The sequence below is a fragment of the Pan troglodytes genome, chromosome 10 (genome assembly GCF_028858775.2).
Source record: "Pan troglodytes isolate AG18354 chromosome 10, NHGRI_mPanTro3-v2.0_pri, whole genome shotgun sequence".
NCBI classification, from domain to species: domain Eukaryota; kingdom Metazoa; phylum Chordata; class Mammalia; order Primates; family Hominidae; genus Pan; species Pan troglodytes.
The window spans coordinates 43,367,700-43,395,320 of NC_072408.2; the positions used below are offsets into that span (position 1 = coordinate 43,367,700).

A 27,621-nucleotide genomic window follows, 5' to 3' on the forward strand; every position below is an offset into this window, starting at 1 on the left:
TGTTGAGAATTCCAGGGGAGCCCACTCTTAGAGGGGCATACTTAGTTTTACTCCATGGGCTCCACCAGGTCCTCACAGAGAAAATGTGAGAAAAATCTCATGCTTCCAGTAGGGGGAGCAGACAAAGAACCATTTTGAAATAGACAGAGCATTCTGTTCTTAAGGCAGTCCGCCGTCAGGAACAACTATTTAACCACAGGCAGCCCTGCTGAGGTTTTATCAGAGCCTGGTCTAGCTGGAGAAAGGGAAATACCCAACCCCAGCTCCCTCCAGCTATGCTGGCCCTACTTAAAGAGGTGAAAAAGCCTCAGAAGCACTTGTGAAGTTCACAGCCAAGGGGCGCAGGCTCACTAAAAGACTGAGACCTAATCCTAATCATAGGTCTATAGAATACCTCCCCTCACCTCATACCTCATCACTACATTACTAAAGCTTATTTATCAGTTTCTTCCATCCATTTTCAACAAAAAAATTACAAAGCATACTTCAAGGTAGAAAACAGTTTGAAAAGACAGAGCAAGTACCAGAACCACACTCAGATATGGCAGGGATGTTGGAATTATTAGATCGGGAATTTAAAACAACCATGATTAACAAGCTAAGAGCACAAATGAACAAGGTACACAACATGTGAGAACAGATGGGTAATGAAAGCAGATAGACAGAAATTCTAATAATAAAAAATAAATGCTAGAGATAAAAAACATTATAACAGAAATGACGAACGCCTTTTGTGGGCTCATTAGTAGACTAGACACAGCTGACATTAGAATCTGAGCTTGAGGGTATGCCAATAGAACTGTTTTTTCAGTTCTTTCTAAACTGAAAAGCAAAAATAAAAGAAGACTGAGAAAAAAAAAACAGAATATGCAAGAACTGTGGGGGAAACTATGAAAGATGTAACTTGTGTAAAAGGAATACTAGAACAAGAAATAGAGAAAGCAACATAATAAATATTGGAGAGAGTAATGACTCAGAATTTCCAAAAATTAGTGTCAGACATAAAAAAACCTGTGTATATTATATTCAAACTGTAGAAAATGAAAGATAACAAAAATCCTGAAAGAAGCCATGGTTGGGGGGGAAACAGCTTATCTATAGTGGAACAAAGATAAGAATTAAATCTCACTTCCTCACAGAAACCTTGCAAGCAAGAAAAGACTGGAGTAAAATATTTACTGTTGGGTGAGAAAACAGCAACACAGAATTCTATATCTTGCTAAATTATCCTTCAAAAATGAAGAAAAAATAAAGACTTTCTCAAGACAAACAAAAATTAAGAGAATATGTTGCCAGTAGTCCTGCCTTGCAAGAAATGTTAAAAGAAGCTCCTCACCGAGAAGGAAAATTATATAGGTCAGAAACTCGGATCTACATAAAGAAAGGAAAAACATTAGAGAAGAAATAAGATCTAACAGATAAATTGTTCGTTCAAAATAATAATAGCAACAATGTCTTCAATGTTTATACTTTATGTGTAAGTGAAATGAATGACAGCATTGATACAAAGGATTCAAGGGAGGAATTAGCGATACAGTCACCCCTTGGTATATGCCAGGGATTGATTCCAAGACCCTGCACATATACCAAAATCCTGGCATACGCAAGTCCCACTGTCAGCCCTGTAGGATCCTCTACATGAAAAGAAAAGTTGGTCCTTCATAATACTTGGATATTGCATCTTGTGAATTCTACATATATGTGGATCCATGAAGTTCAAACCCATGTTGTTCAAGGGTCAACTGTACTTGGTTATTACAAAGAACTTGCAATACCCATGAAGCAGTATAGTGTTATTCGAAAGTAGACTTGGATTAGTTGTAAATGTATATTGCAAACTCTAGGGCAACCACTGAAAGAGGTTAAAAAAAAAAAGTATAACCGATATACTAAAAAGGAGAGAAAATGGAATCATAAAATGCTCAGTTAAAACCACAAAAGATGAAAAAAGAGTGGGAGACAAAAAAGGAACGAAAAACAAGAGCAATAACTAGAAAACAGTAAGAAATATGGTAGATATTAATCCAACTATATCAATAATAACTTTAAATGGTGATGGTCTAAATGCACCAGCTTAAAGATAGGGATTGTTAGAATGGATCGAAAAACAAAACCCAACAGCATGCTGTCTTAAACAAACCCATTTTTAAATATAAAGACATATATGATTAAAAGTAAAGGTATGGAGAAAAGATATACCATGCTAATGCTAATTAAAAGAAAGCTGAAGTAGCTGTATTAATTTGGGACAGGACAGACTTCATAGCAAGGAAAATTATCAGTAAGAAAGAGGGGCATTACCTAATGATAAAGGTGTCAATAATAATCCTTAATTCCAAGATATAACTATCCGTAATGTGTACGTGCTTAACAACAGAGCGTCAAAATATGTGAGGCAAAAACCAATGGAATGGGGTAGAGAAACAGAAGAATCCACTATTCTAATCAGAGACTTCAACACTATTTTATATTAGAAAATATTTATATTGATTTTTTATTAGAAAATGAGTAAGGACATAGTTGAACTCAAAAACACCATCAATCACCTCAATATAATTGACACCTTTAGAACACTTCACCAAACAAGAGCAGAATACACATTATTCTCAAGGTCACATAGAACATTCACATTGTGGCCATAAAACATACCTTAAAATTTTTTAAAAAATATAAATCATACAATGTATGCTCTCAGACCACAATAGAAGTAAGCTAGAAATCAATAACAAAGATAGTTTAAAAATCCCCAAATACGGCCAGGCATGGTGGCTTATGCCTGTAATTCCAGCACTTCGGGAGGCTGAGATGGGCAGATCACGAGATCAGGAGTGAGAGACCAGCCTGACCAACATGGTGAAACCCCATCTCTACTAAAAATACAAAAATTAGCTGCACGTGGTGGCACATGCCTGTAATCCCAGCTACTCAGGAGGCTGAGGCAGGAGAATTGCTTGAACCTAGGAGGCAGAGGTTGCAGTGAACCGAGATCACGCCACTGCACTCCAGCCTGGGCGACAGAGTGAGACCATCTCAAAAAAAAAAAAAAAATCCCCAAATACATGGAGATTAAAAAAAAAAAAATCCCCAAATACATGGAGATTAAACAACACACTTCTGAATAACACGTGGGTCAAGGAAGAAATCTGAACATACATTTTTAAATATTTTGAACTAAATAAAAATGAAAATATGACACCAAAATTTATGGGATGCAACAAAAATAGTGTTTAGAGAGAAATTTATATTGAATGCATGTATTAGAAAAGAAGAAAGATCTAAAATCAATAATCTAAGCTTCCACCTTAGAAACCTAGAAAAAAAGAAGGAAATTAAATTCAAAATAAGTAGAAGAAAAAAGTAATACAGATTAGAGCAGAAACAAATGAAATTAAAAGCAGGAAATTAATAGAGAAAATTAATGGAACCGAAAATGATTTCTTTGAAAAGACCAGTAAAATTGATAAGCTTCTAGCCAGGCTAAGAAAACAATAGAAAGGACACAAAGTTACTAATATCAGAAATGAATAAATCGACATCACTATATATTCCATGGGGATTGAAAGGGTAATGAAGAAATATTATAAACAACTCTACATCCTCAAATATGATAACCTAAATTAAATGAACCAATTTTTTGAAAGACATGATCTGCTAAAATTCACACAAGAAAAAATAGACTAAAGAAATTGAACCAATAGTAAATAACTTTCCAAAAGTTATTTATTTACCCATCCAGGCCTGGATGGGTTCACAGGTGGATTCTACCAAACATTGGCAGGAGAAATTGTACCAATTCTCTATAATCTCTTTCCAAAGATAGAAACACAGAGAACATTTTCTGACTCATTCTATGAAGCCAGCATCACCTTAATACCAAAACAAGACAAAGATATTGCAAGAACAGAAAACTATAGAGCATTATCTCTCATAAGCATAGCTGTAAAAATCCCCTATAAAATATTAGCAAATCAAATCCAACAATGCATAAAAAGAATTATAAAAGAATTATACACCATGACCAAGTGACATTTATTCCAGGTATGTCAGACTGGTTAACATTTGAACATCAGTTAATGTAATCAATCACAACAATAGGCCGTAGAAAAAAAAACACATGATTATATCAATAGGTGTATTATGAAAAACAATTTCACAAAATCCAACACCATTTATAATGCAAACTCTTAGCAAGCTTGGAGGAGAGGGGAACTTTTACAACTTGATAAAGAACATTTACAGAAAACCTGTGCTAAGATTATACTTAATGGTGAGAAACTAGAAGCTTTCCTGCTAAGATCAGGAACAAGGCAAGGATTTCCCCTCTCATCACTACTTTTCAAAATAACTGGAAGTCCTAGTTAATGAAATAAGACAAGAAAAGGAAATGAAAGTTATACAAATTGGGTGGGAACAAATAAAACTTTGATCACATGACATAATTGTCTATGTAGAAAAAAAGATGCAATGAAAAACTACCCAAACTTACAAGTGATTATAGCAAAGTTGCATGATACAAGGCTAATATAAAAAGTCAATCACTTTCCAATGTACTAGCAAAGAACAATAGGAATTTGAAATAAAAACATGATACTATGTATATTAGCACCTCCAAAAATGAAATAGTTGGTATAAATCTAACAAAATATATACATATCTACATAAGGAAAACTACAAACTCTGATGAAAGACATCAAAGAACCAAATAAATTGAGAGATATTGCACGTTCATGGATAAGAAGATTCAATATTGTCAAGATGTCAGTTCTTCCCAACTTGATCTACAGATTCAATGCAATCCCAATCAAAATCTCAGCAAGTTATTTTCTGTAGACCAAAAAATGGATTCTAAAGTTTTATGAAGAAGCAAAAGATCTAAAATGGCCCAACACAATATTGAAGAAAAAAGTCAGAGTACTGTCAATACTTAACTTCAAGACTTACAATGAATCTACAGTAATAAAGACCATGTTGTGTTGGTGAACGAGTTGATAAATAGGTCAATGGAACATGATAGGAAGGCCAGAACTAGACCCACACAAATATAGTTAACTGGTCCTTGACAAAGAAACAACAGCAATATGAGGGAGCAAAGACAAATGCTATTGGAATAATTGAATACCCCACATGCAAATGAATCTCAACACAAACTTTACACTTCCCACAAAATTAACTCAAAATGGATCATAGCCCTAAATGTAAAATGCAAAGCTATGAAACTCCTAGAAGATAACATAGGAGAAAACCTAGATGACCTTGGGTATGGTGATGACTTTTAAGATACAACACCAAAGCCATGATCCATGAAAGGAATAATTGATAAGCTGGACCTCATTAAAATTAAAATCTGCTCTGCAAAACACACTGCCAAAAGAATGAGAAGCCAAGCCACAGACTGGAAGAAAATATTAGCAAAAGACATATCTGATAAAGGACTCTTATTCAAACTACAATGTATTAGATAACTCTTAAAATTAACTGTAAGAAACCACCTGATTATAAAATGGACCAAATTCTTTAACAGACACATCACCAATGCAGATAATACAAATAGTAAGTAAGCATATGAAAGATTTTCAACATCATAGGTCATCAGAGAAATACAAATTAAAACAATAATGAAGTATCACAACATGCCTCTTAGAATAGCCAAAATCCAGAACACTGTCAATGCCAGGTGCTGTCGAAAATATGCAGCAATGGGAACACCTATTCATTACTGATGGGAATGCAAAATGGTATAGCCACTTTGGAAGACGGTTTGGTAGTTTTGTACAAAAGTAAACATACTTGGCCGGGCACAGTGACTCACTCCTGTAATCCCAGCACTTTGGGAGGCAGAGGTGGGCGGAACACGAGAGCAGGAGTTTGAGAGCAGCCTGACCAACATGGTGAAATCCTGTCTCTACTGAAAATACAAAAATCAGCCGCGCATGGTGGCGCTTGCCTGTAATCCCAGCTACTCAGGAGGCTGAAGCAGGAGAATTGCTTGAACCCAGGAGGCGGAGATTGCAGTGAGCCGAGATCGCGCCACTGCACTCCAGCCTGGGTGACAGAGCGAGACTCTGTCTCAAAAAAAAAAAAAAGTAAACATACTTTTGCCATACAATCCAGCAGTTTCACTTCTTCATATTTACCCAAAGAAATGGAAAACTAATGCCCACATAGAAATTTGCACATATATATTAATAGCAACTTTATTCCTAATTTTCAAAACTTAGAAGCAACCAAGATGGGTGCTTAGACAATTGGCTGAATAAATAGACAATTTGTGGTACATCCATACAATAGAATTTCATTATTCAGCACTAAAAAGAAATGAGCTATCAAGCCATGAACAGGCATAGAGGAGCCTTAAATGCATATTGCTAAGTGAAAGAGGCCAGTCTGAAAAGGCTACATGCTGTATGATTCCAACTACACAACATTTTGAAAAAGGCAAAACTGTGGAGACCATAAAAAGCCCAGTGGCTGCCAATGGTTAGGGGGGAAGAAGGAATGAGTAAGTGGAACAGGAGGATTTTTAGGGCAGTGAAACTATTGTGTATGATACTATAATGGTGGGTTGTTGCAGGCTGAAATAGTGAGGGTCGTGATCAACTCAGTATACCACTGGAGGCTGTATGAGTAAACAGCAAACTAGTCTCATGAGTGCAGGTTGTTGGCAAACTGGCAAACTGCATCTGCCACCCAGAAGGAATGCTGAGGGCAGTCACGCCGGCAGTGGTTCTTGTGATTAGGCATAATTGACACCTGTTAACAGTAACGTGAACCTGTGATCAATTAAGCAGCTGACCAATCATTACCTCCTCCTCCCTGCTCTTTCTACACAATAAATACGAAGGGCTGTGGAAGCTCAGCGGGCTGCCTTTGCTCACTAGAAGCATGGAGCTCTCTTCTCCCCTGGACTCCTTCTTTAAAACAGTTTCTTTGTCTTAAGTTTTCATTTCTACGTTCATCCCCCTTGGTTCAGTCCCATGGTAACCGCGGCAAACTGCCACAGTGGATATATGTTATTACACATTTTTAAAAGACCCATAGAATGTACAAAACCAAAGTGACTCTAATGTAAGCTATGACCTTTGAATAACAATGGCACATCAATGTAGATTCACCAATTGTAACCAATCTGCCACTCTGGTGGGGGATGTGGATAATGAGAAAGCTATGCATGTGTGTGTGTGGGTGTGGGGTTTATATGAGAATTCTTTGTAGTCTCTGTTAAATTTTGCTATGAACCTGAAGTTGTTCATAAAGTCTATTTTAAAAAATTGTACAATTAATTTGGAAAGCTAATACACATTGACCCTTGATGTCACAATTCAATTTCTAGGTATTTATTTAAGCAAAATGAAAACATTTGCCCACAGAAATATTCACAAATATGTTCATAACTGCTTTATTCACAGTAACCCCAAACTGGAACTATCCCAGGAACTCATCTGTAGGAATGAGTAAGCAAACTGTGGTATATTCATACAGCAGCACACCACTTAGCTGTAAAAAAGCATGAAATACTGATACGAATAACAACCTGGATGAATCTCAAAAACATTTTGTTGAGTGAAAAAAGCCAGACACATACAGCATGTATATAAATGGCACATGTGCAGTATGCATACACCCTATGATTCTTTGGTGGAAAAATCAAAACAGTATTTGCTTGGTGCAGTGGGATTCATAGGGAAGGTGCACAAAAGAATTTTCTGGAGTAATGGGAATATTCTATACCTTGATAGGGTGTGACTTATAGAGGTGCATGGATTTTTCAAAATAGATTGAACTCTGTACTTAAGAGCTACACATTTCACTGTATGTAAATTCTACCTCAATAAACAAAACTGTTTTCTTAAAAATAGAAAGTGGTTGGGCATGGTGGAACTTCTCTTTAATCCTAGCACTTTGGGAGGCTAAGGCCAGAGGATCACTTGAGCCCAGGAGTTGGAGGCTGCAGTGAGCTATGACCGTGCCACTGCACTTCAAGCCAAGCTGTGGAACAGGGAAAGACCTCCATCTCTTAAAAATGAAATAAAATGATATGCAATAAAATAAAAATACAGAGAGAAAGAAGATTTCACTTTTCCTCTTTCTATAGTGGAGATAGGAAAGAAAGACGTGTGTTAGGAATGGAACCTCCTGTGGATGGATTAGCCAATCTACAGTTTCTGCCACAAGGTCCAGACTTTCCTAGCCACGTTGTGTGTTCCTCTGTGCCTATCTGGAAAAATTCAGGCTATTTCCCTGAAACAGCTGAGGGAAGGGAAGAGGGAAAAGAGAAGGAAATTAAATTTATCAGATCCCCCTGAGGCCTCACTTGCAACATGAGTTCCACAGACTTCTGCCAGAATAACAAAGATCTGTCGCTAATCCTGCCCCTAGGCTTAAAGTGAAATTATACAAGATTAACAGATGGAAGCAGCCAGGAAATTCCAGGAAATCTCAGAGGAGACTGGCTTACTTTCTAGGGTATTTGTACTCTAAGAGTAAAATGATTTGAAAGTAAATTTTATAGGTGGGAATTACTCCAGATCATTCCAAATGTGGAGGAATTACCTATTACCTCATAATTAATCAGATATTTTCCCTGAAATATTTTCCTGAATTAACCAGATATTTTCCTGAAATAAAGGGTGTTTGACCAGAAGGCCGATGGAGTGAGACATCCCTCTGTAAGAATGCACTTCATCCTATCTTTTACATTATTTAAGCCAGGCCCTGGGTATGTCACTGGGGGATAGTTGAAATATTTTTTCCCAAGTATACTTAAAAAAAATTAGACTGTGTAGTGAGGGGAGCCTTGCAGCAGTGAGGAAGTAGAAACCAGAGTTCAAAGTGGAGATGGGATAAGAAGGGAGATGGGAACTGGGGAAGGCAGTGGAGAGAAAAGGAAACCAGTCCATTGGAAACTCTTCTTGCAGTTTTTACTGGTCTCTCTGGAAGGCTGGCAGGGCTCCCTTCAACCCTGTTCTTATCAAGGACCTCAGCCACGTGACAGAAGGAGAGCCTGGTCCTTCACCTGCACACTATCTCCTGCTCACAGAGGAGGGTTCCTGCCTTGTCCTGTTGTGCAGCCTGTCCCTTTCTCGCCTTCTTATCTTCCCGAAAGCACTTCTCTGCACTTCCAACCTCACTTCTTGCCTCCCATCATCAAAATGCCTCATTCATAAGATACACACTGCTCTTCCTCCTCTAACTAGTGTCCCCACACGGATCAGGAAAGCCAAAGGTTGTCCCCTTCTTCCAAATATGCCCGTCAGTGCCCAGCCCAGTTGTGCACTTTCCAGTGATGTAAACATCCAAGTGCACCTACTTACCCAGTACCAGCATGCACAGGGTGAGTCAAGACGGATTGGACACATGCAAAATATGTCACTCGGTAACTACATTTTATATGAACATGCGTCAAACTCAATGTGTAGAGAGCCATCAGAGTAATTTCTGTAATCGTACAAACACTCAATATTTGCCCCTCGAAGCACAGAACATGCATCAATCCTTTAGGCTAATGATTGTTTCCAGTTCACTCCAGGCTCCTTGTCAAAATCCACTTTTTTTTTTTTTTTTGGACACAGGGTTTTGCTCTGTTGCCCAGGCTGGAGTGCAGTGGCATGGTCATAGCTCACTGCAACCACTGGTTCCCGGGCTCAAGCAATTCTCCCACATCAGCCTCCCAAGCAGCTGGGATTACAGGTGTGCACCACCATCCCCCATTAATTTTTGTACTTTTTGTAGAGAGTAGAGATGTGGTCTCACTATGTTGCCCAGGCTGCTCTCAAACTCCTAGACTCAAGTAATCCACCTGCCTCAACCTCCCAAAGTGCTGAGATTACAGGCGTGAGCCACCGTTCCAGGCATATAATCTACTTTTGATGGTTGAAGTGGCAGCTACAATGCTTCCCTCCATCCCTCAAGTCTGTGAGGAAGAGGTTCTTGATGTATCCTCAATGGGAAAGTCACATGGAGTGACATCTGGGGATTTAGGAACCACACTTTTAAAGGCAGGTTGGCCTGTGCAAAATGTTATTCCAGTGACCTCTGGACTCCACAACTGACCTGAGATAGAGCCCCATCCCGCTGGAAAATGGAGTTGTGAGACTTCCTGCAGCTGTAGAGAAAGCCACTCATGGATCATGTTCAGATAGGCAATGCTGTCAATGTTCTCTGCAAAAAAAAATTTTTTTAAATAAATAAACGGACCGTGTGTGTGAAAATTGAGAAACAGAAGGGAAGCTCCAGAGCTAGGTGCATACTGAGTATTCATAAACAACATGATTACTAAGTAAAACAATTTTGAGGGTTTCAAGACTCTCTAAACCACTAGGTCTACCATAGAAGGCTGCACATCTCACACTAGCCTTCGTGCTTCTCTCTATGTTGCTTACACGTGTGGCTGCCAGTATTTCTCTTTCAGTGGGTGCTCCCTAGGGACAGGCCTGGCTCACTGGGATTCCCTCTGAGCAGCATCATCCTGCATTGTGGCTTGCAGGATTAGGCACTGAATCTTAAAGCTTTTGATGATGATGACAATAGCCTCTCCCTCATTCTCATCTGCCAACTCCACCCTGGGAGGCAGAGCGCCTAGGCAAATCCTCTTTGAGGCAGAGTTTCCATGAGCTCAGGCTTCAGGAGCTCCCTCCTGTCCTCCCTCCACACTGGGAACAACTCAAGAGTGCAGGTTAATCCCTGGGCCTGGAACAAAGGCATTCTGCATTCCAAGGCAATCACAGACAGCTCCCACCTGAAGGGAGGCTCTCCCGGCAGAAGGAAGAGGCTGGGTTCAGCTGTCCCCTGGGGAGGAGGCTGGCTGTCATCCTGCTTACTCATACTGCGTGCTTTGGTTTCTCTCACATAGTTGCCTGAACCATCACCCTTTGTTCTAATCTTCTTATGAAGGTTGTGCCTTCCCCACTCTGCTCTTCTAGGGAAACAGAACACCTCTGGGCACCACCATGGGACATGAGCCATGGTCACCAGAGAGGTTTCACCTGAGAATAACCATCCAGGGTAGATAGGGTGGCCTGCCTATGAACATGACCCTCTCCTGGGATAGGTGGTCGCTGGCAGAGGTAGACTCAGAGGCAGAGAGGGCTGGACTCACAGGAGAGAAAAGAACAGTGCCCAGCCTAGGGCAGCTGTCTGAAAGCAGGCCAGGAACAACAGGCACCTCCCACACCAGGACAAAGAAAGACATAGACAATCAATGGCAAATGAGCCAGGTGCAAACTTCCCCTTTTAGGGGTGGTGGGGGCTGGGAAGAAGTGGAATCAGAAATAGATCTTCCGGCAGCAGCAGGATTCCCTCCTCTCTAACTCCCCCTCCACTGTCTTAGAAGCCCTTCATCACCTCTCATGAGTCCTCCCAGCTGACCTCACTCTATGGGGTCACTGGACTTCGTTCCCAGAGCATGCCTGGCAGCTGGGAATGGGAATTTTTTTAAAAAACCTCTTAGTAGATATATAAGAGAATGTCATATAAATCTAGCAAAAGGAGATACACTGGTGTCAGGAAATTAAACATGGCACTTTATATTGCTGGTGCTGTCTGATGCACACGCCAAGCCTGAGATTGAATAAGATGTTGAAGTTAAACCATCCTCTGATAGACTAAATGAATTACATTACATATTTTATTCAGGGATGAGTTCACCCCCACACTTAAAAAGACAGGAACTCATTAATGAAAAAGGAACTGATGCAGTTGGCACTGCTGGTTAATAGCAGCTGCCCCTGTGTGTGTACCCCAGAGAACAGCCTGAGACCCAGCAGAGGATGGGCAGGGGAACCTGACTCCAGAAGAGGGAGAGCAGTCTTCTGGGCTCCTGCCAAGAACTCAGAGGTTGGATCCTCTCTCCAACCACCTTTCCTTCCAATCACTCAGACAACATGCTGCCTCCCCCACTGGGCGGAGCTCTGTCTGCCCCATGCTGCTGCTCAGCAGAGTAGCTGCAAGCTGGCAAATTGCTCTTCTGATCCTGTTGCTCTTCTGCCTTCTGCGGCTCTGTGTGGCATCTGGGAGCAGGGCAAACCTCTATACATGGCTTCCTAAGTCCTTACTAATGTGGCACAAGCCTGCAATGTTGGTTTCATTTCTCTTACCGGTCTCTGAACCACCCTCCTCCCCCACACACGTACCCTGCACTTGTGTCCCTGTTCTTGATGCTTCTTGTGGGCCTCTACATACAAAATGTCTTCATACTTTCCTATGATAATATTAGCTCACCTTCGGTGAGAAATTATATGCCAGATGCCTTGCTAAGACCTTCAATTAATTATCTCACTGAAGCCTCACAATAGCACTTTGAGGCTGGTGCTATGTTCACTCCCAGATTACAGGTGCAAAAACAAGGCACAAAGGGGTTAAGAAAGTGCAGAGGGACACCCAGGTGCTTGGTCATGAACCTGAGCCCTCTGTCTCCAAAGTCCATGCTCTTAACCAGGGGTTGGCAAATGTTTTCTTTAAAGGGACAAATAGTGACTATTTTAGGCTTTGCAGGGCATACAATCTCTGTTGTAACTACTGAGCTCTGTCTTGTAGTGTGAAAGCAGCCGTGGACATTGGACATTGACACAGACATAGGACACTGGGTAAATGCATATAGCTCCCACCTGAATTGCCAACCCTTCTTACCCATCCTAGCATCATTCATGCCAAGCCTAAAGCCTCTATCCCAAGAGAGTAGAGTGGGTCGGAGCACATACCAGAAGGAACACTTCTTTCCCAGAACTGGGTGGAAGCACATTCTTGGTCAACCATTGTGCAACCAGGGTGGAGGGAGGGGAGCTGCTTCCGTTGTCTTGAGAAGGTATCTCGTTCTTGCCAGACGCTGAGTTAGCACCTCCTTTAGACAGGGAACACCCTGTTCTCCTGGATGTTGTGTCCCCCCCTCCAAATGTTGGAGAAATGGGACTGCTTTTAAAATAGTAACAAGAGCTTTCCTGAGGCTCTTCTTAGCGTGGGAGTTTGTTCTTTCTCCTGCAGTTGCTCATTTATCCATAGGTTCTCACAGAACAAGATTGCCCAGGATTGCTCTCCATTCTCCTCATGCACAGTGCTTAATGCATGGACTGGAGAAGTGAAGCTCATTCCTCTGTAAACCAAGCACACTCATCTTTGGCAGCCTGCCCACCCTCCCAGAAGGTGTATATGGATTTGAGATTTCAAGCACTGAGATCAGAAATTAAAATGTGGAATTGACATGTTACATCATCACACTTGTAAGGGCACAATTTTATGATTCACTGCTTCCATATGCCCCTTGACTTTCCCTACACACCCAATTAAACTGTCTGACTCTTGATTCTTAAGAAATGTCAAAATCTGTGGGAATAAAAATCCAGTGAATTCCTTAATGATTTTTATATCACTCATTTTCCGTTGTTTAAATTAAGCTCTATGTAAATGCTCCAAAACAGCAGGGAGAAGGTGTCTATGAATTTCAACTGGAAAGGCAGATTTACATGAGACTAAGCTCAATAGGAAAGCAAGCACTGGAGAGAGAGGTGCAGATATGGAAAGAAACTCCTGGCAGAAGTCAGGTCTCTGAGCACCCTGGGCAATGTCTGCTCCCTTCATCTTAGGTAAACGGCATGTGGGCAGGTGATCACACAGTACACAGAACAAATGTTGCTCCTACAGTGTAAAGACTCAACTCCTCTGTCCCTCTTGCCTGACAAAGGAGGGTTAGATCCCTAAAGCAGACCCCGTTCCTATGTCCAGGACACAAGGGAGGACAGCCAGGAGCTCCAGAAGAACTGGTCCAAATGCAGTGGAAAAAACACAACAGGCTACTTCTTGCTCAGGACATCGGGCAAATGCCCATACGCCTTCAGGAAGGATCCCACTCAGAGGGTGAGGCTGGTGCAAGTGGAGTAGAAAACCTGTGTGGGAAGGGGGCACACAGGGAGTGTCTGATGAAGAAGAAAGAGGGGACAATTATCACAGATCAGCTCCTTGTCTCCTTTGTTTGAGGACATGACTAACTCATGACTTCAGTGAATGTATACCCGGGCTTATTGTGTTAGGATCAAGTCAAGGCTGGAAGGCAGGAGAATTTCTCTATGACTAAAGGAAGCCAAAAAGCAATCTTCATATTTCATACCTTTCTAGAAACTGGGTGTGATCTCACTGTTGGTAAAGCCCAGCCCTTCCCAACCTGCAAGCTCACCTTCCAGGACTGGGCCCAGCCCATGCTCTCCATATATAAGCTGCTGCCCCGAGCCTGATTCCTAGTCCTGCTTCTCTTCCCTCTCTCCTCCAGCCTCTCACACTCTCCTAAGCCCTCTCATCTCCTGGAACCATGGCCAGCACATCCACCACCATCAGGAGCCACAGCAGCAGCCGCCGGGGTTTCAGTGCCAGCTCAGCCAGGCTCCCTGGGGTCAGCCGCTCTGGCTTCAGCAGCGTCTCCGTGTCCCGCTCCAGGGGCAGTGGTGGCCTGGGTGGTGCATGTGGAGGAGCTGGCTTTGGCAGCCGCAGTCTGTATGGCCTGGGGGGCTCCAAGAGGATCTCCATTGGAGGGGGCAGCTGTGCCATCAGTGGCGGCTATGGCAGCAGAGCCGGAGGCAGCTATGGCTTTGGTGGCGCCGGGAGTGGATTTGGTTTCGGTGGTGGAGCCGGCATTGGCTTTGGTCTGGGTGGTGGAGCCGGCCTTGCTGGTGGCTTTGGGGGCCCTGGCTTCCCTGTGTGCCCCCCTGGAGGCATCCAAGAGGTCACCGTCAACCAGAGTCTCCTGACTCCCCTCAACCTGCAAATCGATCCCACCATCCAGCGGGTGCGGGCCGAGGAGCGTGAACAGATCAAGACTCTCAACAACAAGTTTGCCTCCTTCATCGACAAGGTGAGCCAGTGCCATGCCCTCCATCGGGCACTTCAGGGTCCCCAGACCAGAGGAGCAACACCTTCCTGCCAGGGAGACCTAGGAGGGTGGGAGAAGGGGACTCAGCCCAGCTCTGCAGAGAGTGCAGATGGCTGCTGGTGCCCAGCAAGCAGCAGAGAGGGCATCACTCCCCATGGGATCTCTGGAGTGGCCCTCACTCCTGCCTAGGGAGAACCATAACTTTTCATAAACCTGAAGCACAGATGAGGCCATCAGAGAACGGAGTAGGTTAACTCTTCCCTTTGAAGCGTCAAAGAAAATGCCAGGAGTACACGGGCTGGTAAATTACACTCTGGGGTCTGGATAAGAGGAAAAAATATTGGAAACAAAAGAAAGGATATTTTGGCTAGATTAAGAAAAAAAAGACTTAAAACGTTTATACGTTATGTGGAAATGTTAATTAATCCTCAAAACAAAGAATGATCATAACATCAGGATGTTTTAGAGGAGAGACTTGCACAAATGGGAAATGAGACTGGAATCGAATCATTGGGCAACATTTAACATCTCTTCTAACTGAGGTCCTATCAGTAATAAAAACTGTGTAAAATTTATCAGATGAATACTATTTTATAACTATGTTTGTAATTTTGGCTGGGAAAAGAAGGAAAAGACATGTTGAAACTCATTAATATGTCCAATAACTTAGAGAGTGAGAACACCTCAACGGTCCGTGGGACAATTTCTCTAGTGAGATTGGTGGGGTACAAAGGAGAAGAGGTTGGGGGAGCAGAGCTCAGCCTGAGCCTCTCTACATGCACTGTAGTAGCCCAGCACCATGGGAATCTCCCGGACCTGCCAGGAAACCGGATACCAGACACTTTTTCTTCCTTCCCTTGCCTGGAAAATGATCATCTTGTCTCTCTTTCAGGTGCGGTTCCTGGAGCAGCAGAACAAGGTTCTGGAAACAAAGTGGACCCTGCTGCAGGAGCAGGGCACCAAGACTGTGAGGCAGAACCTGGAGCCGTTGTTCGAGCAGTACATCAACAACCTCAGGAGGCAGCTGGACAGCATTGTTGGGGAACGGGGCCGCCTGGACTCAGAGCTCAGAGGCATGCAGGACCTGGTGGAGGACTTCAAGAACAAGTGAGTTAAACAGGAGAAATGGACTCAGTTTCCTGCAGCACACACTTCAAGACTATTGGGTCACCAGGGCCAGAAGGGGGTAATATTCCTAACAACCCATGTCCATGGAAATAAAAAGCACAAATTAGTCCCTAGGAGCAAACCTACAAGAACCACAGATGGTTATGGGAGGATGGGGAGATTAAACAAGTGGCAAATTTAGTAGAAGCAAAAATCGTCTCTTAGGCTCTCTGTGGCAGGAAAGCCCAATTAGAATACATTCCATTCAGGAAAATGTTGAATCCCAGGCTGCTTTTCTGTTTCATCCCACCCACTGGCTCATATGTGTCCCATGCCTTTCTTCCTGTAGATATGAGGATGAAATCAACAAGCGCACAGCAGCAGAGAATGAATTTGTGACTCTGAAGAAGGTGAGCAGATGAAGCTGGGGGTTCAAACTCATTTAGGAGAGAAGTGGCTCTGTGTCCTCGCTCCCCTGGGAGAGGAGAATTGGCATGGGGACTAGAAGATGGGTAGATTGGAAAGGTGTGTTCAGGTAACTCCAGGTTGTTGGCTCTTTCTCCAGGACGTGGATGCTGCCTACATGAACAAGGTTGAACTGCAAGCCAAGGCAGACACTCTCACAGATGAGATCAACTTCCTGAGAGCCTTGTATGATGCAGTAAGCATCTCCACCATCCTTCTGTTTACTCTGATGGGGTCTGCAAAGGGGAGAAGATGTATAGGGTTGGGTATCTCTGTAAATGTTGGAAGTGAAGTTGACCTTATGACCTTCTGTTCTGCAGGAGCTGTCCCAGATGCAGACCCACATCTCAGACACATCCGTGGTGCTGTCCATGGACAACAACCGCAACCTGGACCTGGACAGCATCATCGCCGAGGTCAAGGCCCAATATGAGGAGATTGCTCAGAGGAGCCGGGCTGAGGCTGAGTCCTGGTACCAGACCAAGGTGAGCAGGGAGTGGGCAGCTGCTGAGGAATCCCTGTGTCCATCCCTGAATCCCAGAGGACTGCAGACTTCATTGGGGACATCCCCTGAGAGGAAGCTGGAGTCCTCTCACAGGACATGCACTCTGCACTATTAGAGTAGACATTTGGGGAACTTATGCCCAAGTCAAGGAGGAAAAAGAACCCAATGCAGGAGGAAAGCTGCCATAGACAAGGACATAGTCATCTCTGCATTTAGCTTCACCCTGATTGCTGGCTTTTAGAAATTGGTACAGAACATTTCTACTCCCTAAAGAAACTAGGCAGGCAGTGGTGCCATAATGAGGATGGTCTGTGACTCCAGTGTTTAGTATCCACCAAACACATAATATCAACTTTTCCTCAAGTTTCTTGAGGAGAAGCCATTAGGTCCACTTCATGACATGCATGATACACAAGTGAAAGTCATCACTCCCAGGTAAGAACCCATAGACACTGTCTCTCTCTCCACCTCTGGGCTGCAGTACGAGGAGCTGCAGGTCACAGCAGGCAGACATGGGGACGACCTGCGCAACACCAAGCAGGAGATTGCTGAGATTAACCGCATGATCCAGAGGCTGAGATCTGAGATCGACCACGTCAAGAAGCAGGTATGGTGAGGGACAATGGAGGAGAGAAGCATTTCCTTGTCAGGTCATCAGGCAGCCATCAATCATTATATTAGGGAAAATCCCCTGGAACTTATCAAAACCAGGGAGAGGAGGCTATCATTTCCTACCCTTAGTGGGTACCCACTGCTTAGGAGACATAGATCCTACCTATGGCATGACACAAACACATGAGAGAACCAGTCATGATGCTCAGAGTTGCAAAAACATGGTTTAGAGCAGGAGTGTCCAATATTTTGGCTTCCCTGGACCACAGTGGAACAAGAAGAGCTATCTTGGGCCACACATAAAATACACTAATACAAATAATAGCTGATAAGCTAAAACAAAACAAAACAAAACATACAGCCTTGTCCAGTGGCTCATGCCTGTAATCCCAGCACTTTGGGAGGCTGAGGCTAGTGGATCATGAGGTCAGGAGTGAGAGACAAGCCTGACCAACATGGTGAAACACCGCCTCTATTAAAAATACAAAAAAATTAGCCGAGCATGGTGGAGCATGCCTGTAGTCCCAGCTACTCAGGAGACTGAGGTAGGAGAATCGCTTGAGCCTGGGAGGTGGAGGTTGCAGTGAGCTGATACCGCGCCACTGCACTCCAGCCTGGGTGACAGAGCAAAACTCTGTCTCAAAAAGAAAAAGAAAAAGAAAAAACCCTCATAATGTATTCAGAAAGTTTAAGAATTTGTGTTGGGCTGCATTTAAAGCCATCCTGGGCTGCATGTGGCCTGTGGGCTGTAGGTTGGACAAGCTTGGTCTAGAGGAATTGGATTTATTTCCATAGGAAGACTGACTTGGAAACTGCAAAGGAACAAATTGAAAAAGAAAAGAGCAGATAAGAAAGCACAAGGAACATTGTTTCAACTCTGCTCAAGACTCAAGGTGAAAGAGAGAGTAGAGGAAGGGCAAAGGACAAAGAAAAGTAGATGAGAGATTCTGAGGGGGAGGAAGGCAAGGTCTCAGCAGTCTCATGTGAAGACTCATCACCTCACTTCAGGATGGTCTTAATTTTGTGTATGTTAGTGTCATCTATATGAGGTAATCATAAGTGGTCTTGATTTGACTGTGGAGACAACACTCCAAAAAAACCAGCAGGTACATTTCTTCCAGTGTCTGTGTCCACTGCAGTGTCTCCCATTAGTAAATATCCACATTCTCCCACAGAGTGGTTCACAAAAAGGGTTATGAGTTTTTGTCAAATGAACCAGACTGGACAAAAACTGCAAAATAAAAAAAACAATAGATAGGAAGAGTCAGAGCTCATTCACCATCAATTCTGGGCTCCTGGCCCCTTCTTCACTAGGAAATAACCAGCCAGGTTTAGTCTCCTCTGGAAGACCGGATGACAAGTTTCTTCTATTCCTTTCCTCTTCCAGTGCGCCAACCTGCAGGCCGCCATTGCTGATGCTGAGCAGCGTGGGGAGATGGCCCTCAAGGATGCCAAGAACAAGCTGGAAGGGCTGGAGGATGCCCTGCAGAAGGCCAAGCAGGACCTGGCCCGGCTGCTGAAGGAGTACCAGGAGCTGATGAATGTCAAGCTGGCCCTGGACGTGGAGATCGCCACCTACCGCAAGCTGCTGGAGGGTGAGGAGTGCAGGTGGGTAACTGACACGACCTCCTTCAACAGCTGAGTCCATCTTCAAGTTTCCTGGCACTGAGCACAACTTTAAGGTGCACTGCCCATGGCCATAATTGCTCTTCCTGAGAGAAAACTAAAAGAGCAGTTTCCCATGGACTCTTCCACCCACCGAGGCTGCCCACGCTGGTCCAGGGAAGGAAGAGCTCTCTGAGGTCTCACCCTCCCTGTGTTCCTCTCCACAGGCTGAATGGCGAAGGCGTTGGACAAGTCAACATCTGTAAGTACCTTTGCTTGCCTTCCTCCCCTGCCCTCGCACTCTTCTGACTGGGCTCAGGCTGACAGGATGAGCTCACCATGGCTTTTTGTGTCCTTGTCCCCTCCCCATCACAGCTGTGGTGCAGTCCACCGTCTCCAGTGGCTATGGCGGTGCCAGTGGTGTCGGCAGTGGCTTAGGCCTGGGTGGAGGAAGCAGCTACTCCTATGGCAGTGGTCTTGGCGTTGGAGGTGGCTTCAGTTCCAGCAGTGGCAGAGCCATTGGGGGTGGCCTCAGCTCTGTTGGAGGTGGCAGTTCCACCATCAAGTACACCACCACCTCCTCCTCCAGCAGGAAGAGCTATAAGCACTAAAGTGCGTCTGCTAGCTCTCGGTCCCACAGTCCTCAGGCCCCTCTCTGGCTGCAGAGCCCTCTCCTCAGGTTGCCTGTCCTCTCCTGGCCTCCAGTCTCCCCTGCTGTCCCAGGTAGAGCTGGGGATGAATGCTTAGTGCCCTCACTTCTTCTCTCTCTCTCTATACCATCTGAGCACCCATTGCTCACCATCAGATCAACCTCTGATTTTACATCATGATGTAATCACCACTGGAGCTTCACTTTGTTACTAAATTATTAATTTCTTGCCTCCAGTGTTCTATCTCTGAGGCTGAGCATTATAAGAAAATGACCTCTGCTCCTTTTCATTGCAGAAAATTGCCAGGGGCTTATTTCAGAACAACTTCCACTTACTTTCCACTGGCTCTCAAACTCTCTAACTTATAAGTGTTGTGAACCCCCACCCGGGCAGTATCCATGAAAGCACAAGTGACTAGTCCTATGATGTACAAAGCCTGTATCTCTGTGATGATTTCTGTGCTCTTCACTCTTTGCAATTGCTAAATAAAGCAGATTTATAATACAATATATTCTTTTACTTTGCCTTGCTTTGGGGCCAAAGTTTTGGGCTTAAACTTTTTTATCTGATAAGTGAATAGTTATTTTTAAAAGATAATCCATTCTTTATACACATAACTCCCCTCCTTTAGAGAGGTTCATCAAACTTCAGCTTGGTATCATGACATTCAGAGTGTATTTCTAGATCAAATTCCATCTGAACTTTTGGCAAATGGAGTGGGAGGCATCTGGTCCACCAGCATTGTCCACTCCGTTTTAACTGTCCATACCAGGAACTAGCATCCCATTCCCTCTGCCTTGGTTTCCAGGACCACTTTTCCCCTTATGCCAGGGCTCAGCCTAATTGTCCAGTTAAGAAACATATTCTCGGCCAACTAGAGCAAGTTATTTGACAAAAGAATCAGATATGTGATTAATCATTATAATTGCCCTCATAAGCAAGAAACTTGCCTGACAACATGTATCAAGCACAATTAAAATGTGCATACACTGAACCGTAATTATACTTCTAGAAATATATCCTGAGGAAATAGAACAAATTCAGAAAGGTGTATGCACACAGATGTGCATCACAAGAATCTTCACAACAGGGAAAAGTTGGAGACATTCGAGTTGGTCAAATTAAGAGCTCAAAGACTCAGGCCAAAACTCAGATGCTTATTCCTTGAAGAGTGAAGACAGTAGAAGAAAAAAATTTCCTCCTTCTCATAGGAGAAGGCTCTGATAGAGATCCACAGATAGCAAGCCTAAGGCTCTGATAGAGATCCAAAGAAACCAAATCCATGTTGCTCAGAAGAGATGGTCCTATTCTTCTCTTTGGTGTGAACTGTCCTGGTTTAACTTCTATGAATGGAGAAGGGAAAACTCAGAATAAGGTTCAAGGTTGGTCTATTGACTTGTCCTGTCCCCAGGCCACTTCAGTACTTGTTGCCTCCATGAGTGACAATTATCTTCCTAACTCTAAGATTCTCGTATCACTGAAGAAATTTTCTTGGATTATACTGGTGTTTCTGGATCCTGCTGTATTGGTATCCAACTGTGTTCATCTCCAAAAGTTCCCCCAGCAATATGGGAAGTTTCTCACATTGGCACTTCCTCACATTCTCCCCAGAACTTTCCTGACAGCAGAAAGGTGAAGACTGACTTCCAAAATCTAAGCAATCTTACCGCATATATATGTACCCTTGAGAAATAATGAAAAAGAAAATAATTGATAAGAAAAATTATCTAGAATACAACAATACAGCAAAAGGAGGTTAAAAATTATCCATATAGGTTTAAAGAAAATTAAAATCTTATGGTTCGTGGGCATTAAAGATGTAATAAAGAAATACTACAAATCACTCTATTGGAAATTTGATAGCTTAGTTTGAGAAGAATTGTTACTAATTCTTCTGTAAATGTTGAGTAGAATTCAGTAGTAAGGTTATCTGCTCCTAGATTTTTCTTTGTTGGAATACTTTTTATTACTGATTCAACCTCATTACTTGTTATTGATCTGTTCAGGTTTTCTAATTATTCTTAGTTCAATCTTGGTAACTGTTTGTGTCCAGGAATTTACCCATTTCCTCTAGTTTTTCAAATTTATTGGCATATAATTGTTCATAAGTAGTCTCTAGTGATCCTTTGTATTTCTGTGTTGTCCATTGTGATGGCTCCTTTTTCATTTCTGATTTTATTTATTTGCATCTTCTCTCTTTTTTTCTTAGTCTAGCTAATGGTTTGTCAATTTTGTTTATCAGCTTTTTGTTTCCTTGATCTTTGGTATTTTTTAGTCTCATTTTTGTTTATTTCTGATCTGATCTTTATTATTTATTTCCTTCTACTAATTTTGGGTTTGGTTCTTTCTTGTTTTTCTAGTTCCTCAAGGTACAACATTAGGTTGTTTATTGAAACCTTTCTAGTTTTTTTATGTAGGCACTTATTGCTATAAACTTGTCTCTATATTAACCCTTCTCAAACTATTCCAAAAAAATTAAAGCAGAGGAAATTCTTCCTAACTCATTCTACAAGGCCAGTATAATCCTGATATCAAAACCAGACAAGGATACAATATGGAAAAGAAAATTAAAGGCCAATATCCCTGATGAACACAGAGGCAAAAATTCTCAACAAAACACTAGCAAACCAAATTCAACAACACATCAAAAAAAGAATACACCATAATCAAGTGGGATTTATCACAGAAATACAAGGATGGTTCAACATACGCATATATGTCATACATCACATTAATAGAATGGACGAAACCATATGATCATCTCAACAGATGCAGAGAAACTTTTGATAAAATTCAACATCTCTTCATGATAAAAACTCTTAATAAATTAGGTACAGAAGCAAAGTACCTCAATATAATAAAGTCCATATAGGAAAACCCATAGCTAACATCTTGCTAAACAAGGAAAAGCTGAAAGTTTTTCCTCTAAGAACTGGAATAAGACAAGGATGTCCTCTCGCCACTTTCATGCAACATAGTATTGGAAGTCCTAGCCAAAGCAATTAGGCAACAAAAAGAAATAAAGGGCATCCAAACTGGAAAGGAGGAAGTCAAATTGTCCCTGTTTGCAGATGACATAATATTTTATATAGAGAAACCTAAAGACTACAAAAGTGCTTAGAATTGATAAACAAATTCAGTAAAGTGGCAGGATACAAAATTAATAAACAAATACCAGTAGCACTTCTATACCCAAAAACAAAACTAGCTAAAAAAATCAAGAAGGCAATCCCATTTACAATAACTATAAAAATGAAATAAAATTTCCAGGAATAAATTTAACCAAGGAGGTGAGAAACTTCTGCAAGGAAAACCACAAAACTCTGATGAAATAAATTGAAGAACATACAAACAAATGGAAAGATATCCCATGCTCATGGAATGGAAAAATTAATATTGTTAAAATGACAATACTACCCAAAGCAATCTACAGATTAATGCAATCCCTGTCAAAATATTAATGATGTTCTTTCCAGAAATAGAAAAAAAATTCTAAAATTTGTATGGAACCACAAAAGACCACCACCCCATGCCCAATAACCAAAGCAATCCTGATCAAAAAGAACAAAACTGAAGTTATTATACTACAAGATGTCAAAATATATCACAATGCTGTAGTAACAAAAATAGCATGATACTGGCATAAAAACAGACACAGAGACCAATGGAACAGAATAGAGAACCCAGGAATTAATCTACATCTCTATAGCCAACTGATTTTTGACTAAGTTTTCAACAACACTCACTGGGGAGAAAAACAGCCTTTTCAATAAATGATGCTGGGAAAACTGAACATCCATATGCGAAAGAATGAAACTAGAGTCCTACCTCTCATTTTATATAAAAATCAACTCAAAATGAATGAAAGACCTAAATGTAAGACCCAAAATGATAAAACTACTAGAAGAAAACATAAGGGAATCACTTCATAACATTGGTCTGGGAAAAGATTTTATAAATAAGACCTCAACAGAACAAGCAATGAAAGCAAAAATAAACAAATGGGATTGTATCAAACTAAAAAGCTTCTGTACTGCAGAGGAAACAATCAACAGAGTGAAAAGACAACCTACAGAATGAGACTAAAGTATTTGTTGAGTCTTCATCCAACAATATCCAGAATATATAAGGAACTCAAACATCTCGACAGCAAAACAGCAAACAATTCAATTTAAAAATTGGCAAATGATCTGAACAGACATTTATCGAGAGAAGACATATGAATGGCGAACAAATATATAAAAAATGCTCAACATCACGAATCAACAGGGAAATGCAAATCAAAACTACAATGAGCTATCATCTCACCCCTGTTAGGATGGCTATCATCAAAAAGACAAAAAATAACAAAAGCTGACAAGGAGGCAGAGAAAAGAAAACTCTTTTACATTGCTGGTGAGAATATAAACCACCACAGCAACTATGAAGAATAGTATGGAGGTTCCCAAAACAACTACAAATGGAACTACTATATGATCCAGCAATCTCACCACTGAGAATTTATCCAAAGGAAAGGAAATCATGATATCGAATAGATATCTGAACCTCATGTTTATTGCAGCACTATTCACAATAGCCAAGATGTGGAATCAACCTAGGTGTCCAGCAACAGATGAATGGATAAAGAAAATGTGGTATATATACACTATGGAATACTATCCAGCCATATTAAAAAGTCAAATCTTGTCATTCATGGCAACATGGATGGAACTGGAAGACATTATCTTAAGTGAAGTAAGCCACGGACAGAAAGTTAACACCACACATGCTTGCTCATATGTGGAAGCTTAAAAAACTTGATCTTAGAGAAGTGAAAAGTAGGACAGAGGATACTAGAGGACAGGAAGTGTAGGGGGAAGGGTGGGATAGAGACAGACTTGTTATAAGGTGTAAAATTACAGCTACTTTGAAGGAATAAGTTCTAGTGTTCTATACTACCGTAGGATGACTATAGTTAATAATGTATATGGTTTCAAACAGCTGGAAGGAGGATATTGAAATTTCTCAACACAAAGAAAAGCTAAATGTTTGAAACGATGGATATGCTAATTACCCTGATCTGATCACTATACATTATATGCCTAGAAACATCACTATGTACCTCATGAAGATGTACAATTATTATTCATCTATTAAAATTTTAAAGGACTTTCATATTAAAAACAAATTGTAAACTTAGATTAAATGGGCTTAATCTTGAAGACACAAAATACCAAATATCTCACAAAGATAAACTGACAGTCAGAATATCCATATACCTCTTAGATAAATTGAATCAATAATATATAACCTTTCAATAAAGAAAGCATTGAGATAGATATTTTCATTGGTTCACTCTAGGAGCACTTAAAAAATGAGATGACAACAATACTCTACAATCTCTTTCAGAAAATAGAAGCAAGACAGCACTTTCTAATTCATCATATGGAGTCCAGTATAACACTTACATTAAAACTAGATAAAGACATTTCAAGAAAGAAAAACTACAGATCAATACCTATTATAAACATAGACACAAAAATGTTTAAGAAAATATTACCAAATTGAATCCAACCAAGTATATAAAGAATTATATACTATGAACAAGTGGGATATATTTCAGATATGCAAGCCTAGTTTAACATTGAAAATCAATCAATGCAATCCACTACATCAAAGGAATAAAAAAGGAAAATCAAGTGATTACAACAATTGATGCAAAAAAGGTATAAAACACAACCTAACACCCATTCAAGTTAAAAAAAATTAACTCTCAGAAAGTATAGAGACAACTTCCTAAACTTGGTAAAGAATGTCTAGAGAAATTCCATAGCTAATAACATCACACTTAATGTTGAGAGATTGGACCCTTTTCCCCTAGACTAAGAACAAGGCAAGCATATCCTCTCCCACTGCTATTCATAATGTACTGGAAATCTAACTAGATCAAGAAGATGTGAAAAAGAAATAAAAGTTAGACAGAAATGGAGAAATAAAGCTTTTTATTCTCATATGACATTATAATCTATGTAGAAAATTCTAAAGAATCTACCAAAAACCTCCAGGAAATAATAAGCAAAGATGGCAAAACTGCATTAAAAAAGGTTACTGTAAAAAGTAAGTACATTCTTTTTTTGTTTTGTTTTGTTTCATTTTTGTTTGTGTTTTGAGACAGGGTTTTGTTCTGTTATCCAGGCTAGAGTGCAGTGGCATGATCATGGCTCACTGTAGCCTCAACCTCCCTGGTTCAAGTGAGCCTCCCACCTCAGCCACACAAGTAGCTGGGACTACAGGTGCATGCCACCATGCATGGCTGATTTTTTATATTTATTGTATATATGGGGTTTCACCATATTGTCCAGGCTGGTTTTGAACTCTGGGAATCAAGCAATCTACCTGCCTCAGTCTCCCAAAGTGTTGGGATTACAGGTGTAAGCCACCACACCTGGCCAAAAAGTAAGTACATTCTTATATGCCAGCAATAAAGAACTGAAATTTGAAATTAAAAATCAATATTATTCACAATAGCACAATTAGATTAAGTACTTAGGCATAAATCTGACAAAATATATAGAAAAGAAGCTATAGGTAGAAACTACTAAATAATGATTAAAGAAATCTAAGAGGTGAATAAATTAAGGGGTATTACATATTCAATATTATTAATTGAATTGACTCAATATTATTAAGCTGTCATTGCTTTCTAACTTGATGTATGGATTCAACATAATTTCAGTACAAATCCCAGCAGGCTAGTTTCAACAAACTGAATAAAGATTGTATGTAAAGAAAATAGATCTTTGCAAGGTGAATAAGTGAAACAACTGTAGTGATGAAATAATGATATACATTTGCCAAAACCCACAAAATTTTTTGTTTTAAGATTAATGTTATTTTAACTGAAAAAGTAAGAATATAAATTTATGAAGTTCAATATGATGTTTATACATGTGTATACACACACACACATTGTGTAATGATTAAAGCAGGCAAATTAACAAGTACAAGCTATCAGTGGATCTACCATTATGAGGTCTGGAGGACGGTAACCCGCTTCTGACAGCCCCACTAGGCAGTGCCTCAGCGGGGACTCTGTGTTGGGGCTCCAACCCCACATTTCCCTCCCACACTGCCCTAGCAGAGATTCTTCATGAGGGCTCCACCCCTACAGCAAATTTTTGCCTGGACATCCAGGTGTTTCCATACACCCTCTGAAATCTAGGCAGAAGTTCCCAAACCTCAATTTTTGACTTCTGTGAACTCAACACCACATGGAAGCCACCAAGGTTTGGTGCTTACATCCTCTAAGACAATGGCCTGAGCTGTACCTTGACCTTTTTTAGCCACAGCTGGAGCTGAAGCAGTTGGGATGCAGGGCACCGTGTTCCAAGGCAGCATAGAGCAGGGGGACCCTGGGCCCAGCCCAGGAAACCATTGTTCCCTCCTAGGCCTCTTGGTCTGCTGCTGTGAAGGTCTCTGACATGCCCTGGAGACGTTTTCCCCATTGTCTTGGTGATTAACTTTCACCTCCTTGTTACTTACGCAAATTCCTGTAGAGGGCTTGAATTTCTCCCTATAAAATGGGTTTTTCTTTTCTACTGCATCATCAGGCTGCAAAATTTCCAAATATGCTCTGTCACCTCTCGAATGCTTTGCTGCTTAAAAATTTCTTCTGCCAGATACCCTAAATTGTCTCTCTCAAGTTTAAAGCTCCACAGATCTCTAGGGCAGGGTCAAAATGCCTCCAGTCTCTTTGTGAAAGCTTAGCAAGAGTGGCCTTTACTCCAGTTCCCAACAAGGTCCTCATCTTTATCTGAGACCACCTCAGCCTGGACTTCATTGTTCAT

General features: G+C 41.4%; 1 protein-coding gene across 1 annotated transcript; it reads left to right on the top strand.

The window, feature by feature from the left end:
* Positions 1–14,224: 14,224 nt before the first annotated feature.
* Positions 14,225–20,302, top strand: KRT6A (keratin 6A). Its single transcript, XM_509078.7, has 9 exons — positions 14,225–14,833; positions 15,744–15,958; positions 16,308–16,368; positions 16,524–16,619; positions 16,744–16,908; positions 17,410–17,535; positions 18,928–19,148; positions 19,373–19,407; positions 19,521–20,302. Exons 1-9 carry the CDS (start codon positions 14,294–14,296, stop codon positions 19,754–19,756), a joined length of 1,695 nt encoding a protein of 564 aa, XP_509078.2. The 5' UTR covers positions 14,225–14,293; the 3' UTR covers positions 19,757–20,302.
* Positions 20,303–27,621: the final 7,319 nt, after the last annotated feature.